We start from the raw sequence: 13,674 nt of genomic DNA, 5'->3' as shown, positions 1-13,674 counted from the left end.
TTCCCTTCATTAAAATCCAGGCAGGCAGAGATTTTTTGTGTATTTTGTTACAGCTGTAACAAGCACAAAGATAAGTTGTAGCTCAGGCACAAAGGTAAGTTTTTACAATACATTAAGGACTCAATAAATATATAATAGATGGATGAATAGATGAAGTTTCAAAAACTTTCCTAAATGACATCCCTAACCTTTCTGCATCTTGTATCATGGTGCTGATACACCTTTATTGCTTATGTGTCTGTTTCTCTTCTTCTCTCTCTCTTTCTCTCTCTCTTTCACTCTGTGTGTGTGTCTCTGTCTCTTCTTACACACACACACACACACACACACACACACACACCCAGGAGTTCTTAAATAACAGGAATATGATTTTGTCTATCTGTGTGTTCCCACCTCCCAACACAGGGCTGGTCACAGGAGAGTTACCATTTATATGAGTGGAAATTGTCCACATCTTAAAAGTGAAGTTTTCTAGAAAACCAGAAGAGGGCAGTACAAGGCCATGCATGTCTTTATTGTGTCCCAGTGCATCTTCTCTAAGTAGGAATTGGTCTCAGATGGAGCTGGACTTTCAGTCTTAGGCTTAGACACACAGAGCTAGTGCTATTCTCTTAGAAAAGGACTCAGGAGGGCCCAGGAAGCCTCCCTTAAGTTGTTCTGTCACACGGCTTTGCTGATTCAGCCTCTCCCACCATTTACTCCTTCATCCATAAACACCCAGCCTTGACTGATGAAGCAGACACACACACACACACACACACACACACACACACACAGTTCTTCTTTGCAAAAGAGACTTCCTTTCATGATCCCATCACCTCCTCTCCCAGCCTGTGCTATTTAAGTTTCATGGTTAAAATGGGATTTCTCAAAGGTCTATTTCCTGGCCTCCCTGTTTACTTAATGGACTTTGCAAATTCCCTTGAAGCTTTTAATACACGCCATTTAAATTTAATCCTTACCACAAGCACTGCCAGGAGGTAAGCTTTGTTAGTTCCAATTTATAGATGAGGAACCAGGCTCAGAGAGGAAAAGGAACTTGCCTAAGGTCACACAGCTAGTGGGTGGAAAGGGTGAGACCTGCACCCAGATGTGCTAGTCCAGGGCTCCTGTGGTCACTTGCAGCCCCTTCTCCAGCTCAAGCTCCAGAGGAAGAGGGCAAGTGGGCTGGAGGCCACAGTGCATGCTCTTTCTTCTCAAGATTATTGTTCTCATCCCAAAATAAGCTCAGTCACTCCAGACTTGCTTCCCACCCACCCCCCCCGCCCCCCCGCTACTTCCAGTATAAACCTCCTCTGTGATATTTACCCCCAGGGCCATTGCTTGCTTCCTGGAAACTGTTGCAGGGCAGAGCATGGATATTATTGGTGTATTCCAGAGCTTCACACAGCCCCCTGCAAGGGCTCCCTCAGACCAGGGTTGCTGGATGGATAAAGTAACCAAAAAGAAGGACAATGCCTAGAAACTCTTTAGAGTTTCATCTACTTCCCCCATAATTTAATCCAGCAAATAGTCCCTGAGGTCCTCCCAGTACGGGGCCCTGTGCTGGGGGCTAAAGACAGTTGACGGATGGGGAAACTGAGGCTACGACACAGCCGAGGCACAAAAACTTGCAGCAACTGAGAGGAGGCTGGGCCCAGAATAGAAGGAGAATCCCAGTGGGGGCAGCTCTCACCCCTGCCCATAATAATGCTGGGAACCAGTTGCTGTTTCCGGCTGCCTGGGACCCACTGGGAGAGAAACAATTGTTTAGCTTGGAGCCTGGCCCCTTTCCTACCACCCAATCTTTCCCTTTCCCATTGTCCTTAGGCCTCTCATCAGGGTACAGGATACAGCTGCTGGCAAAGCAAGGAAAAGAATGGGAAAAGGGTTGGGGGAAGCAGATGAGGCCATCCCAGGAGAGGACAGACCCTTACTGGTGGTCCCTTCCCAGATGAGCTGCAGACAAAGGCCTCAGGCTGCGGGCTCCCTGGGTGAACAAGTTGGGCTTCAGAGGCAAACAGATCCAGATTCAGGCCCCAGCATCTGCCTCTGACGTGAGGTGCCTCTTTTTCTGAGCATCGATTTCCTTCTCAGTTAGAGCATGGTAAGGTGCTTGCCTAGTGAGGATTGGCTTATTGTGGTGAGGATTAACACCAAAATGCCTGATACCTAAGTATTTCTAAATGTTCGTTTATCTTCCCTCCCCCCACTTTGATTATAGCAAACCACCAAGAAATATGATGATGGCAGAGAGGCTTCTTATAGCAGATGGAAGCAGCACATTCGATTAGGTAAATGACGATGTGTTACCAAGTCATCATTAAAATCAAATTTTAGGGGCACCTGAGTGGCTCAGTCGGTTAAGCATCCAACTTAGGTTCAGGTCATGATCTCACGGTTTGTGGGTTCGAGCCCCACATTGGGGTCTGTACTGACAGCTCAGAGCCTGGAGCCTGTTTCAGATTCTGTGTCTCTGTCTCTCCCGGCCCCTCCCCCGCTCGTTCTCCCTCTCTCTCTCTCTCTCTCTCTCTCTCTCTCAAGAATAAACAAACATTAAAAAGTTTTTAATCAAAATTTAAAATCTGTAGTAAATCACATTTAATAATTAATAATGACATTAATGGAATAGCTGACATTTATTGAGACATTTATTGACATTTCCTATGGGATAGGCACATTACTTGTTCACAGCTACCCTGTAAGCTGGGTATTATCAGGGCCAGCTTCATGGATGTGTGAATAGTGCAGTTACACAGAGCCCTCCACTCAGAAGGGCACTCCATAACTGGGGTTTAATGCTCTGTGGCTACCATCTTATAATTCTTAATAATTTTAACTTTGAATTTGTGTTTTGTAAGTGAAGTCCAATGAAATAATGGAGCACGCTCTGGGGACTTGGAAACTCAGCTGACACATAGCTCTGCCTCTCATTGTCTCCCTGCCTCACCCTCCCCAGAATGGGTTCTTGGCTGCCTGCTCCCTGGCCTCTGTCCCAGGCAGGGGCTTGGATTCAGGCATAGGGAAAATTGGGTTGAGGATGCCTGCCAAGTCATGAGGCAGGGCCCCATAACCCTGTGAGTATCCCCATGCCCAAAGGACTGCAACTTTAAATAGTGAATAATAAACAGGTTGAGTGCAAAATCACAGAAGCAAGAAAAAAGGCTTTTTTTCCTGCTTTTTGAACAAGGAGCCCTGCATTTTCACTTGCACTGGGCCCCCAAATTATGTAGTTGGTCTTGGGTACTATTACTACCACCATTTCACAAAAGTGGAGGTTCACAGAGGCTCAGTAATTCCCCTGAGATCACACAGCTACCAAGTGGCAGAGTTCAGGCACGGACTTGGATCCCAGAGGAAAGGATTCATCTGAGATCTCAAAGAGCAACAACCCAAGAATTAGAAGCCCTGGATCTGATTTCTGACCATGATGTTGGGCAAGTTTGCCCCCACTCTGTGCCTCAGTTTTCCCAAGTGATAGTGCTCTGTGGAATTTTCCCAAGGTAGCAGAGGGTCTCAAGATTTGGTTTTGCACCTATACAGGTTGAGATTTTGAGCACGGGAATGTCGTCTCTGCCCACCTTCCCCACAGAGATGCTAGGAGGATTTAGTAGGCATCACTTGTCCTACATGACACTTCACAGCATATAAAGCACTTTCATGCCACTCCCTCCCCAGAAAGCTGGGCGAAGAATATTCTTATTACCAGTTTACAGACAGGGAAGTTGAAGCATCTGACCCACAGAGTGATTTAGTCAAGTTCACACTACATTTCAGGCAAGTTTTGGAAGGGTTATAAGGGTTCCACAGATATATGTACATCCCCAAATGAAAAGATGGGTCACAACATCGGTGAGTCTGGTGTGGGAGCACACCATGGGCTTCTCAGTGCAGGAACACTTGCTCTGAGAAGGTTGGCTTCACCTCTGGTCTTAACAGTCCCAGGTATGAAGGAGGAGGCCAGAGAGGCACCAAGAGCTCCTGAGAGAAGACACCTGACCAGCAACTTTCAAAGGTCCTGGGAATCCTTTGAGATGTTTACCCAACACAGGAGGGCTGTTATCCACAGATCAACAGACAAACAGACAGACAGAGGGGCTAAATGACAGACTGAGCAGAAGTATCCCCTTAGCTCTCAGCTCCACTCCTCAAGTCTCCTCACCCATGACTAGCCCACTGGCCAGTCCTGGGATAGAGCCCCATCTGCAGAGAGGGCAGAGTCTGGCTGACTGGAAGTCATTGCAGCTAGGTCATGCATCCTCGGCCCGGCACCACTCCCCTGGATTTCTCAGTCCCTGGTTCCCTGGGTGACGATGTGGCATCTACAACACAGGAGGGCCATGGGAAGGGCTGTCCTAAGCTAGCCACCTGTCTTGCCTGAGGACTCTCATGACCCCAGAACATGTTTGTGAAATGCCTCCTGAAGTCAGGACCCTTTCTTGCCTGTCCCCAGACCTTCAGGAAGGTGCTAGTGCAGAGTTGTCCAATAAAACTTCCTATAGAGATGGAAATGTTCTATGCTGCCCAATAGCCACTAGCCACATATGGCTATGGGACACAGTGGCCAGTGAGACTAAGAAACTAACTTAAACTTTTTATTTAATTTTAATTAAGTTAAATGTCAACTTTAAATTGCCATGTGTAGCTAGTGGCTATCATACTGAGCAGCGCAGTTCTAGAAAAAAAAGGAGATAATAAAAACAGAATAACTGCACCATAATTGGGGCTTCAAAAGCCCTTTCACAAGCACCTTATCTGGGCTAGACAAATGAGAGGAGAGTAGTATCTTAACTGTCCTGTGAAACAAATGTTAATCCCCATTTTGCAGAGGAGAACACTAAGGCTCAGAGAATTTTTTTAATGTTTTTATTTATTTATTTTTGACAGAAAGAGTGTGTGTGCAGGAGGAGGAGAGAGGAAGACCGAGAATCCCAAGCAGGCTCCGTGCTGTCAGCACAGACCCCAAGGCAGGGCTTGAAGCCATGAACCGTGAGATCGTGACTGAGCCAAAACCAAGAGCCCAACGCTCAACCAACTGAAAGCTCAGAGAATTTAAATGGCTTCCGTGTTGACAGAGCTAGTACTACAAGCATGACTTCATCCCATATCTCTTGATTCCAAAACTCTATTAGTACCTGTATTCAACCCTGCCCACTTCTGTAAACATTACATATTTATTGGTTCATTATTATTAGATGCCTAGCTCTGGGCTAGACACATACAGACAAATAAGAGACAGGCCTAGGCTTTGGAGGGGGTATCCCAGACAAAGATGAATAATTACCACAATAATATGGGGGTATAAAAATTACTTCAAGTGACTTTTTTCCAATTAGTTCAAAGCACTTTGCTTTAAAAATCACCTACATTTGATAGCTTTCAGATTTATATTTCAGGCCCCAGCCTCTGCCCAGAACTCCAGATGAATACAGACATACTTCATCTTATTGTGTTTTGTTTTATTGCACTTCGCAGATAAGTGCATTTTTTTTTTAATTTTTTTTTTTCAACGTTTATTTATTTTTGGGACAGAGAGAGACAGAGCATGAACGGGGGAGGGGCAGAGAGAGAGGGAGACACAGAATCGGAAACAGGCTCCAGGCTCTGAGCCATCAGCCCAGAGCCTGACGCGGGGCTCGAACTCACGGACCGCGAGATCGTGACCTGGCTGAAGTCGGACGCTTAACCGACTGCGCCACCCAGGCGCCCCAAGTGCATTTTTTTTTTAATGAAGGTTTGTGGCAACCGCGGGTCAAGCAAGTCTACTAGCACCACTTTCCCCACAGCATTTGTTTACTTCGTGTCTCTGCATCACACTTAGGTGATCCTCATAATATTTCAAACTTTGTCATTATTATATTTGTTATGGTGATCCATGAGCAGTGAGTATAATCACTGAAAGCTCGGATGATGGTTAACATTTTTTTAGCAATAAAGTATTTTTAATCAAAGTATAGATTGTTTTTTTAGACATAATGCTATTGCGCACTTAGTAGATGACAGTATAGTGTAAACATAACTTTCATTTATTTATTAATTTTTTTTTATTTCTTTTTGAGAGAGAGAGAGAGAGATAACACGAGCGGGGAAGGGGCAGAGAGAGGGAGACAGAGAATCCCACGCAGGTTCTGCGCCATCAGAGCACAGCTCAATGTGGGGCTCAAACTCACGAACTGTGAGATCATGATCTGAGCTGAAATCAACAGTCGGCTTAACCAACTGAGACATCCAGGCACCCTAGCCATAACTTCTATATGCACAGGGAAACCAAAAAATTCATTTGACTCACTTTACTGAGATATTCACTTTATTGTAGTGGTCTAGAACTGAGCCTGCAGTATCTCCAAGGTGGGCCTATATAACAAGCAGTTCATTTGAATGTTGAATTGGCTTCTCAAGTTTGCCCCAAACTGCTTTTCCCGATCTCAGCAATCTTACTTTCCTTTGTTCCACACTAAGATTGTGGAGTCATCTATTATTCCTCTTTTGTTTTCATACCTTTCGTGTAACCCATCAGCAAATATCGTTAGCTCTGTCCTCAAAAAGCCAGAGTGATATTTTCAAAATCTAAGCCAGAACATGACTCTTCTTAGTTTTTTTTTTTTTAATTTATTTTAACGTTTATTTATTTTTGAAAGACAGAGAGACAGAGCAGAAGCAGAGAGAGAAAGAGATACAGAATCCGAAGCAGGCTCCAGGCTCTGAGCTGTCTGCACAGAGACCAACACGGGGCTCAAACCGTGAGATCATGACCTGAGCCAAAGTTGGCTGCTTAACTGACTGAGCCACCCAGATGCCCCTCCTCTTAGTTTTTAAAATCAAAAACAGGGGCGCCTGGGTGGCGCAGTCGGTTAAGCGTCCGACTTCAGCCAGGTCACGATCTCGCGGCCCGTGAGTTCGAGCCCTGCGTCGGGCTCTGGGCTGATGGCTCAGAGCCTGGAGCCTGTTTCCGATTCTGTGTCTCCCTCTCTCTCTGCCCCTCCCCCGTTCATGCTCTGTCTCTCTCTGTCCCAAAAATAAATAAACGTTGAAAAAAAAAAATTAAAAAAAAAAAATCAAAAACAAATGGAGACCCGCCTTGAGAATTCCCTGAGCATACAAAACCAGTTTAATTCTATAAACAAAGCTTAATTTAACTTTAAGTTAGCAAGACTAACTTGACCTGAGTTGTTTTTTGCTTTTGCCTCTGGAAATCATAAGCAAAATTCGCCTTTTCCCAAGGTTGATATGAGGCAGCCACTGGCCACCTCCCTATCATTTAAGAAAAGTTTAATGTTATAACAAATCCCTGTGAACAGTCTCTGCTTTCTTACTATATAAGCAGCTTTATAACAACATAACCTTGAGCCTCATTCCATATTTTGGTTTGAGTGCTCCTGGTTTGCAAACTGTCTTTTTGGTGTGTGTATAACACACCTATGATCCATTGGTTTTCCTTCCATTATTTTTGAACTTTTGACATTTCATGTCATCAGAAGTGGAGCCCAAAGAAGACCTCTAACAATTTTGAAACCGGTGAGCCAGCAGGTGCTGGTACCCACAGAGCCCACTGAGCTCACTACTTTCTCATCCACCCTGGAGCTTGAGGGTAAGTCTATCTTGGATCCAAACTCCACTCTCTGTGTTTTGAGCTCTGCAACTTTATTGTGCATACTTGCATTTGATTTGTTGAAGCTTCTTGGTCAGTCACGCTATTGTGTTCAGAAGTGGGTAGGAGGGGAATACACGATTCCCTGTGTTTTGGAACAAATATTGGAAAATACGGCACCTCATAGTTAGGATGTCTTATGAAATCTAAAGCAAAGATGATTTCCCCCTGATCTATGAGCCACGATCTTGAGCCATTTTGGAAAATGGCTGAACTTTTGGAATCATTGTGAAATCTTTCACTTAGATAAGTCCACCTTAAGGGGATACCCTTAAAAGAGATGATTCCAAACCCCTCAGAGACAGTAAAATGCATTTTTAATTGATATGTAGAAGCTTCTAAATGACAAAGACTCTGAAAACAGCTCTAAAAGGATTCTCACAGCATGCAAATAAAAAATCTTTAGTAAAAACTCTTTGGTCATCTGAGCAGATAGCCTTAACTTAGTCCAGCTGCCAGAAACACAATTTCGATCCAACTATTCTTTTGAGTTCTGTACCTGAGACATGGTTAAAATATTTTTTTAAAAGTTGTAAGATCTCTGTGTCTGCCTGTATGTTCATGTATGTCCATGTATGTATGTGATATGTTTCTATCTCCAGGTGATACTGCCAAAATTAATTTGTAAAGAGCTCTATTTAATTGGCTTAAAGAAAATCAAGCATTTATACAAATCAAGTATGCTCTCAGAAATATGGAAAGTAATCCAAACGTTTTTCAAGTTCATGTGATTTGAGATAATCTTTGATAAATGAAAGCCAGTTTACGTTTATTGGTTTAATAAAAGCAGGCCTGTCTTCAAAATTTGCCAACAAGAAAAATAACTTAAGGTGATTAGTTGTTTAATGTCTAATCTAAGCATAATCGTTAAAAGCAAGTAATTTAAACAAATATAAAGCTTATACTAAGGTAAACTAAATAATGGATATTCATTGAATATATAAATCATCTCCAAATAAGATAAGTATTCAATGCTAAGTGTAAGTTTATCTACTTTTGGCTTTTTTCTAATTTTTTACAGAAAGACAAAATATATTTGGGTTTATTAACCATGTTTCATGCCACATTTAGAAAGTACCATGAGGGGGCGCCTGGGTGGCTCAGTTAGTTAAGCATCCATCTCAGGCTCAGGTCATGATCTCACAGTTTGTGAGTTCAAGCCCCGCATCAGACTCTGTGTTGACAGCTCAGAGCCTGGGGCCTCCTTCAGATTTTGTGTCTCCCTCACTCTCTGCCACTCCCCAGCTTGCACTCTGTCTCTCTCTCTCTCTCTCTCTCTCTCTCTCTCTCAAAATAAATGAACATTAAAAACAAAAGTTACCATGAGGAAGAATATGCTTCTAGAAATTATGAAATGTGTTTATCAATTTTCTAGTCCAATAATTGCTTACTTCTTAGTTTAAACTAGGAATTAAGGATTCTAAGGGTTAAGAATTTTGATAAATATATGTAATTAAAACTACTAGAAATAATAAGGTTGAAAAAACAACTGTCTATGGAAAGCAGAAAGGTAAGAAAAGTAGAATGTGTTTTTGGATAAGGAAAGGCATGAAGGATGTGGGGTTTGTTTTTTTTTTTTTTTTTTTTTTTTGCTTTGGGTTTTGGTTGTTTTGTTTTGTTAAGAGAAAAAAGAAAGTAATTTTGTCCTAGAGTAAAATGATTATTCCTAATTAAGAAAGGAAAAAAATAAGACAAAACCTAAATGGATAGAGAAAATTGTGTAAGTTGTGGACAAGGAATCTTGAGAAGGGAATTTTAGGTGTGGTCAAGCTGATTAAGATTGAAATGGATTTATTTATGTTAAAAAAAATGGAGAGTTTTAATATCAAAAGTACACTGAAGCAGAATTAGAATTTAGTTTTCTCTCCATTAAAAGGACAAAAGTTTCTTAGATTATTGGTCTGCTCTTTTTTAAAAAAATTTTTTTAATGTTTATTTTTGAGAAAGAGACAGAGTGCAAGTGGTGGGGGCGGAGGGGGGGCGTGGCAAAGAGATGTGGAGACACAGGATCTGAAGCAGGCTCCAGGCTCTAAGCTGTCTGCAAAGAGTCCGACGCAGGGCTCGAACTCACAAACTGTGAAATCATGACCTGAACTGAAGTCGGATGCTTTACCAACTAAGCCACCCAGGGGCCCCTGTTCTGCTCTTAATAAAAATTATAAACAAAGATTTTTCTTTACCTTTAATGTAATCTGTCTAGAAAACAAAGATTCTGTGTTTTGTCTTTATAAAGTCTTTGATCATTTAGGAAAGAACCCAGTCTTCTCTATTAAAAAAGCTAGGTTTTTGTTGTTGTTTTACAAGGATGTAACTTCCGGTATTTGCTTTTTAAATTTTTTTAATGTTTATTTTATTTTTGAGACAGAGAGCATGAGCGGTGGAGGGCAGAGAGAGAGAAAAACACAGAACCCAAAGCAGGCTCCAGGCTCTGAGCTGTCAGCACACAGCCCCACACTGGACTCGAACTCGTCAACTGTGAGATCATGACCTGAGCCGAGGTCAGGCACTCAACTGACTGAGCCACCCAGGTGTTTTTTAAATCTTTTATCACTTTGGTTTAATGGGTAACTAAATATTGTATCACAGTGATCTATGATTGTATTTTATCAAATAATAATTTGTCTTTTGACATTTGTAACAAACTTCCCCAGATGAAATTCTGAATAAAGTAGTAAGAGAAATGTTAATTTCTTTGGTCATTTGAGATGTTAAATTACATGGGAAGCATGGTCAAATAAGAAGCGATGCTGAACTTTCTTTAGCTTATACTTATGTATGTTAATATGTGTTCCAGAGATTGTATGAAATTCCTAAAAATCTGATGCGTTCTGGTATAACGTTATCAGCCATGATTTTTAAATGTATGTCACAAAAAGAACCAAGTTTAGTTGTCAATTTCATCATTGTCTTTGTTTGTGTATGTGAACTCTTACCAGATCTTTTAAACTCTTTTGTAACTTATAGACTGTTATTGTTTCACTTTGATGCTTTTGCAAAAGTATTCCTGCAAAAGTGCTTCATCTTCAAAGAGATAAATGGAAAAAACCTTGACAAGTATTCTAAAATTCAGGTTTCTGGTATCGTTAAGATCAGACCATCACATAAAGTAAGAATTTCTAAAGCTCCAATGGAAAGCTGATTGATTCATAAAGCTGCTAACTCAAGATGAAGCAAAAGTTAGGGATTAATTGCCTAACACTGAAGGAACTGATGAGATGATTGTAATTTTTATTCCATTTAAAACATTGCTAGTAAAAAAAAAAAAAAGACTGGGTGGGAAAAAAAAACATTGCTAGTTCTTTAATGCTTTGTTCTCCAGATTTAAAGAACCCCTTTTTCTCCTCTCTTTCATGCTATCTGTAACTTATAGCAATTTGGTAAAATGTCTTTGTGACCAAGGTTAAAACATTTATCTTTTTCTCCCTACCTGATCCCTCCTGTATTCAGAAACTCCTATTAAATATTCTTGTTTTTACGATAATATATATATTTGCATAAGTTCGATAAGAATCTGTTCTCCTTGTAACAGGACACAATTGGACAAGTCATTGGCTTGGCTTCCTAGCCTCAAGAAGCTTTGGAAAGTGCAATCTGAGAGAAGTTCTAGCAAAGCAGATTTTAAAGAGCCATATGGTCAGTCACTATCCTTGCTGTACTTATGCAAATAATCAGGCCCCATTTATTGAAACTACTTAATTTATAAACAAACTAGTCTTACTGTGGTTATCTTTGGCAGAAACGGGGATGAGTATACAAAATAATAACCTCAAACTCAGAAGCAGTATTTGTAATTTGCTTGAACTATCAACCTTTATTTTTATTTTGTTTCCATAGAAATCCCTCTCATTAAACTACCTGATTGCTCACATCAAATAGAAGCCAATTTAGCCAACACTGGCTTCTGACCTACAACCTCCTCAAGTTCAGCCTGTTCTAACTAATCATGCTAATACGTGATGTGATGCCTATGTAAATAAATAACTCATAAAAAATTGAAACCCAATTGCACATTATTCAAAAAAATATAGATTGACTTAGGTAAAACATGAATCTGATTATAACCCATTTGAGTTATTTAGTTGGTTAAATCTTGGCCCCTGAGAATCTCTGCTCTGGAAAATTTCTCAGTCCTTGGTTATTGTTTTCCTTACAGTCATCACATTAACCTCTCCAGCATGTTGCATACTCAGGAGGGTTTTAAATGCCTCAGCAGCCACTCATATGCCAAATGGTAGCCATCAGGATCAGACAACTGAATGAAATCAGCAATAGCCACATAAATGATGAAGATGGTAACTAATGGCCCTCCTGCCTGATGACTCAACTACTGGGAACATAGAATGTGTGATTCTTCAGCCTGACTACATCAATGGTAGTAACCAAGAATAATGCTATATTGGTTGGTCATACCCTCAGCATGCTGAGACCATGACCAAAATGGGGGGAAGGGGAATTATTAAAATCAAAAACAAATGGAGACCAGCCTTGAAAACTCCCTGAGCAGACAAAGCCAGTTTAATCATACAAATAAAGCTTAATTTAGCTTTAAGTTTGCAAGGCTAACTTGACCTGGGTTGCTTGTACCCCTGGAAATCATAAGCAAAACTTAAAATGCTTCCAAGGTTAATGTGAGGTAACCACTGGCCAATTCCCTATCATTTAAGAAAATTCTAATATTTATAACCAATCACTGTGAAGTCACTGCTTTGTTACTATACAAGCTTCTTTTTTTTTTTTTTAATGTTTATTATTTTTGAGAGAGTGAGAGAGGGAGCTGGGGAGGGGCAGAGAGAGAGGGAGACAGGATCCAAAGCGAACTCTGCCCTGAGAACAGTGAGCCCAATGTAGGGGTCGAACTCACAAACTCTGAGATCCTGACCTGAGCCGAAGTTGGATGCTTAGCCCACTGAGCCAGATGCCCCTATACAAGCTTTTTTATAATGATATACCCTTGAGCCTAATTCCAAGTTTTGGTTTGATTGCTCCCAGTTTGCAAACTGTCTTTAAGTGGTGTATGTACAATACAGTTTTACTAATTACTACTTCTATGATCCATTGATTTAACTTCTGTTATTTCTGAAATTTTGACACAGTTTTAAGCACCAATCATTTCCCAAAGTCTTCATCATGGTCCATAAAGCCCTACAAGATCTAGCCCCTGACGCTGCCTGCCCTCATTTCCTACCAATCTCCTCTTTGTTCTTCAGGTTCAGCCACACCAGATCTTCCGGGTCACTCCTTCCTCAAGGCCATCGCACAACTCCCCACCTGTCTTCCTCCCAGTATCTAACCAAATGCCCCCTCCCTTATCATGAGCCACTCCCTATCCCCTTATCACATTTCAGTTTTCCTCATAACATTTGTCACCTCCTGACATTTAATATACTTGCCCGTTGTTACTCTCCTCCCACTAGAATATAAGCTGCAGAAATAGAGTTGGCAGATAAAATACAGGACATCCAGTTAAATTTGAATTTCAGAGTTAAAAAAAGATTGACTTTCCAGTATGAAGACGTCTCAGACATTGCATGGGATATACTTATACACTGAAAAAAATTCGTTGTTTATCTGAAATTCAAGTTTTCCTGATGTGCTGTTTTTGTTAAATCTGGCAACCCTACGCAGAAAAGCAGGTGGTTATTTAGCTCATCGCTGTGTCCCCAGCGCTAGAGCTGCTCCTGACAAGTAGTAAGCTCTCAGAAAATATTTATACAATGAAAGAATGTGTTCAACCGGGTCACTAACCTGTAACACGCCTAAACTTTTCATAAACAGCAACCGAGTCAGGGGGGCGGAGTCTCTAGACTGTGTTAGCCCAGATCACAACCCGGGGTCAGGTGGCTGATGCATTTTACAAGCAGGTCGAGCAGCTGGGTATTTTGACGGCCTTCACCCCAGCACCTGGCGAAAGAAAACTCCGCCCCGGACAAGTGAACCGGCTGGTCCCAGGTGGCCCTCCTGGGGGCGGGGCCTCCCCAAACTGCCGACTGGACCCAGCCCTCGCCGAAGCCAGGGCCCCTTTAACGCCCCGCTTCCCACCACGGCTC

At 41.7% G+C, this 13,674-nt stretch overlaps 1 protein-coding gene across 1 annotated transcript in view; it reads right to left on the bottom strand.

Annotated features, from left to right (window-relative positions):
- Positions 1 to 13,669, bottom strand: part of LOC123597830 (cytochrome P450 4B1) — a 61,393-nt gene extending 47,724 nt beyond the window's left edge. Inside the window, exon 1 of the mRNA XM_045477244.1 lies at positions 13,373 to 13,669. Coding sequence (XP_045333200.1) covers positions 13,373 to 13,396 — 24 coding nt within the window. The 5' untranslated portion in view covers positions 13,397 to 13,669. The remainder of the gene's footprint in view (positions 1 to 13,372) is intronic.
- Positions 13,670 to 13,674: the final 5 nt, after the last annotated feature.

Source organism: Leopardus geoffroyi, chromosome C1, assembly GCF_018350155.1.
Source record: "Leopardus geoffroyi isolate Oge1 chromosome C1, O.geoffroyi_Oge1_pat1.0, whole genome shotgun sequence".
NCBI classification, from domain to species: Eukaryota; Metazoa; Chordata; class Mammalia; order Carnivora; family Felidae; genus Leopardus; species Leopardus geoffroyi.
This window is presented reverse-complemented; position numbering and strand designations above follow the sequence as displayed.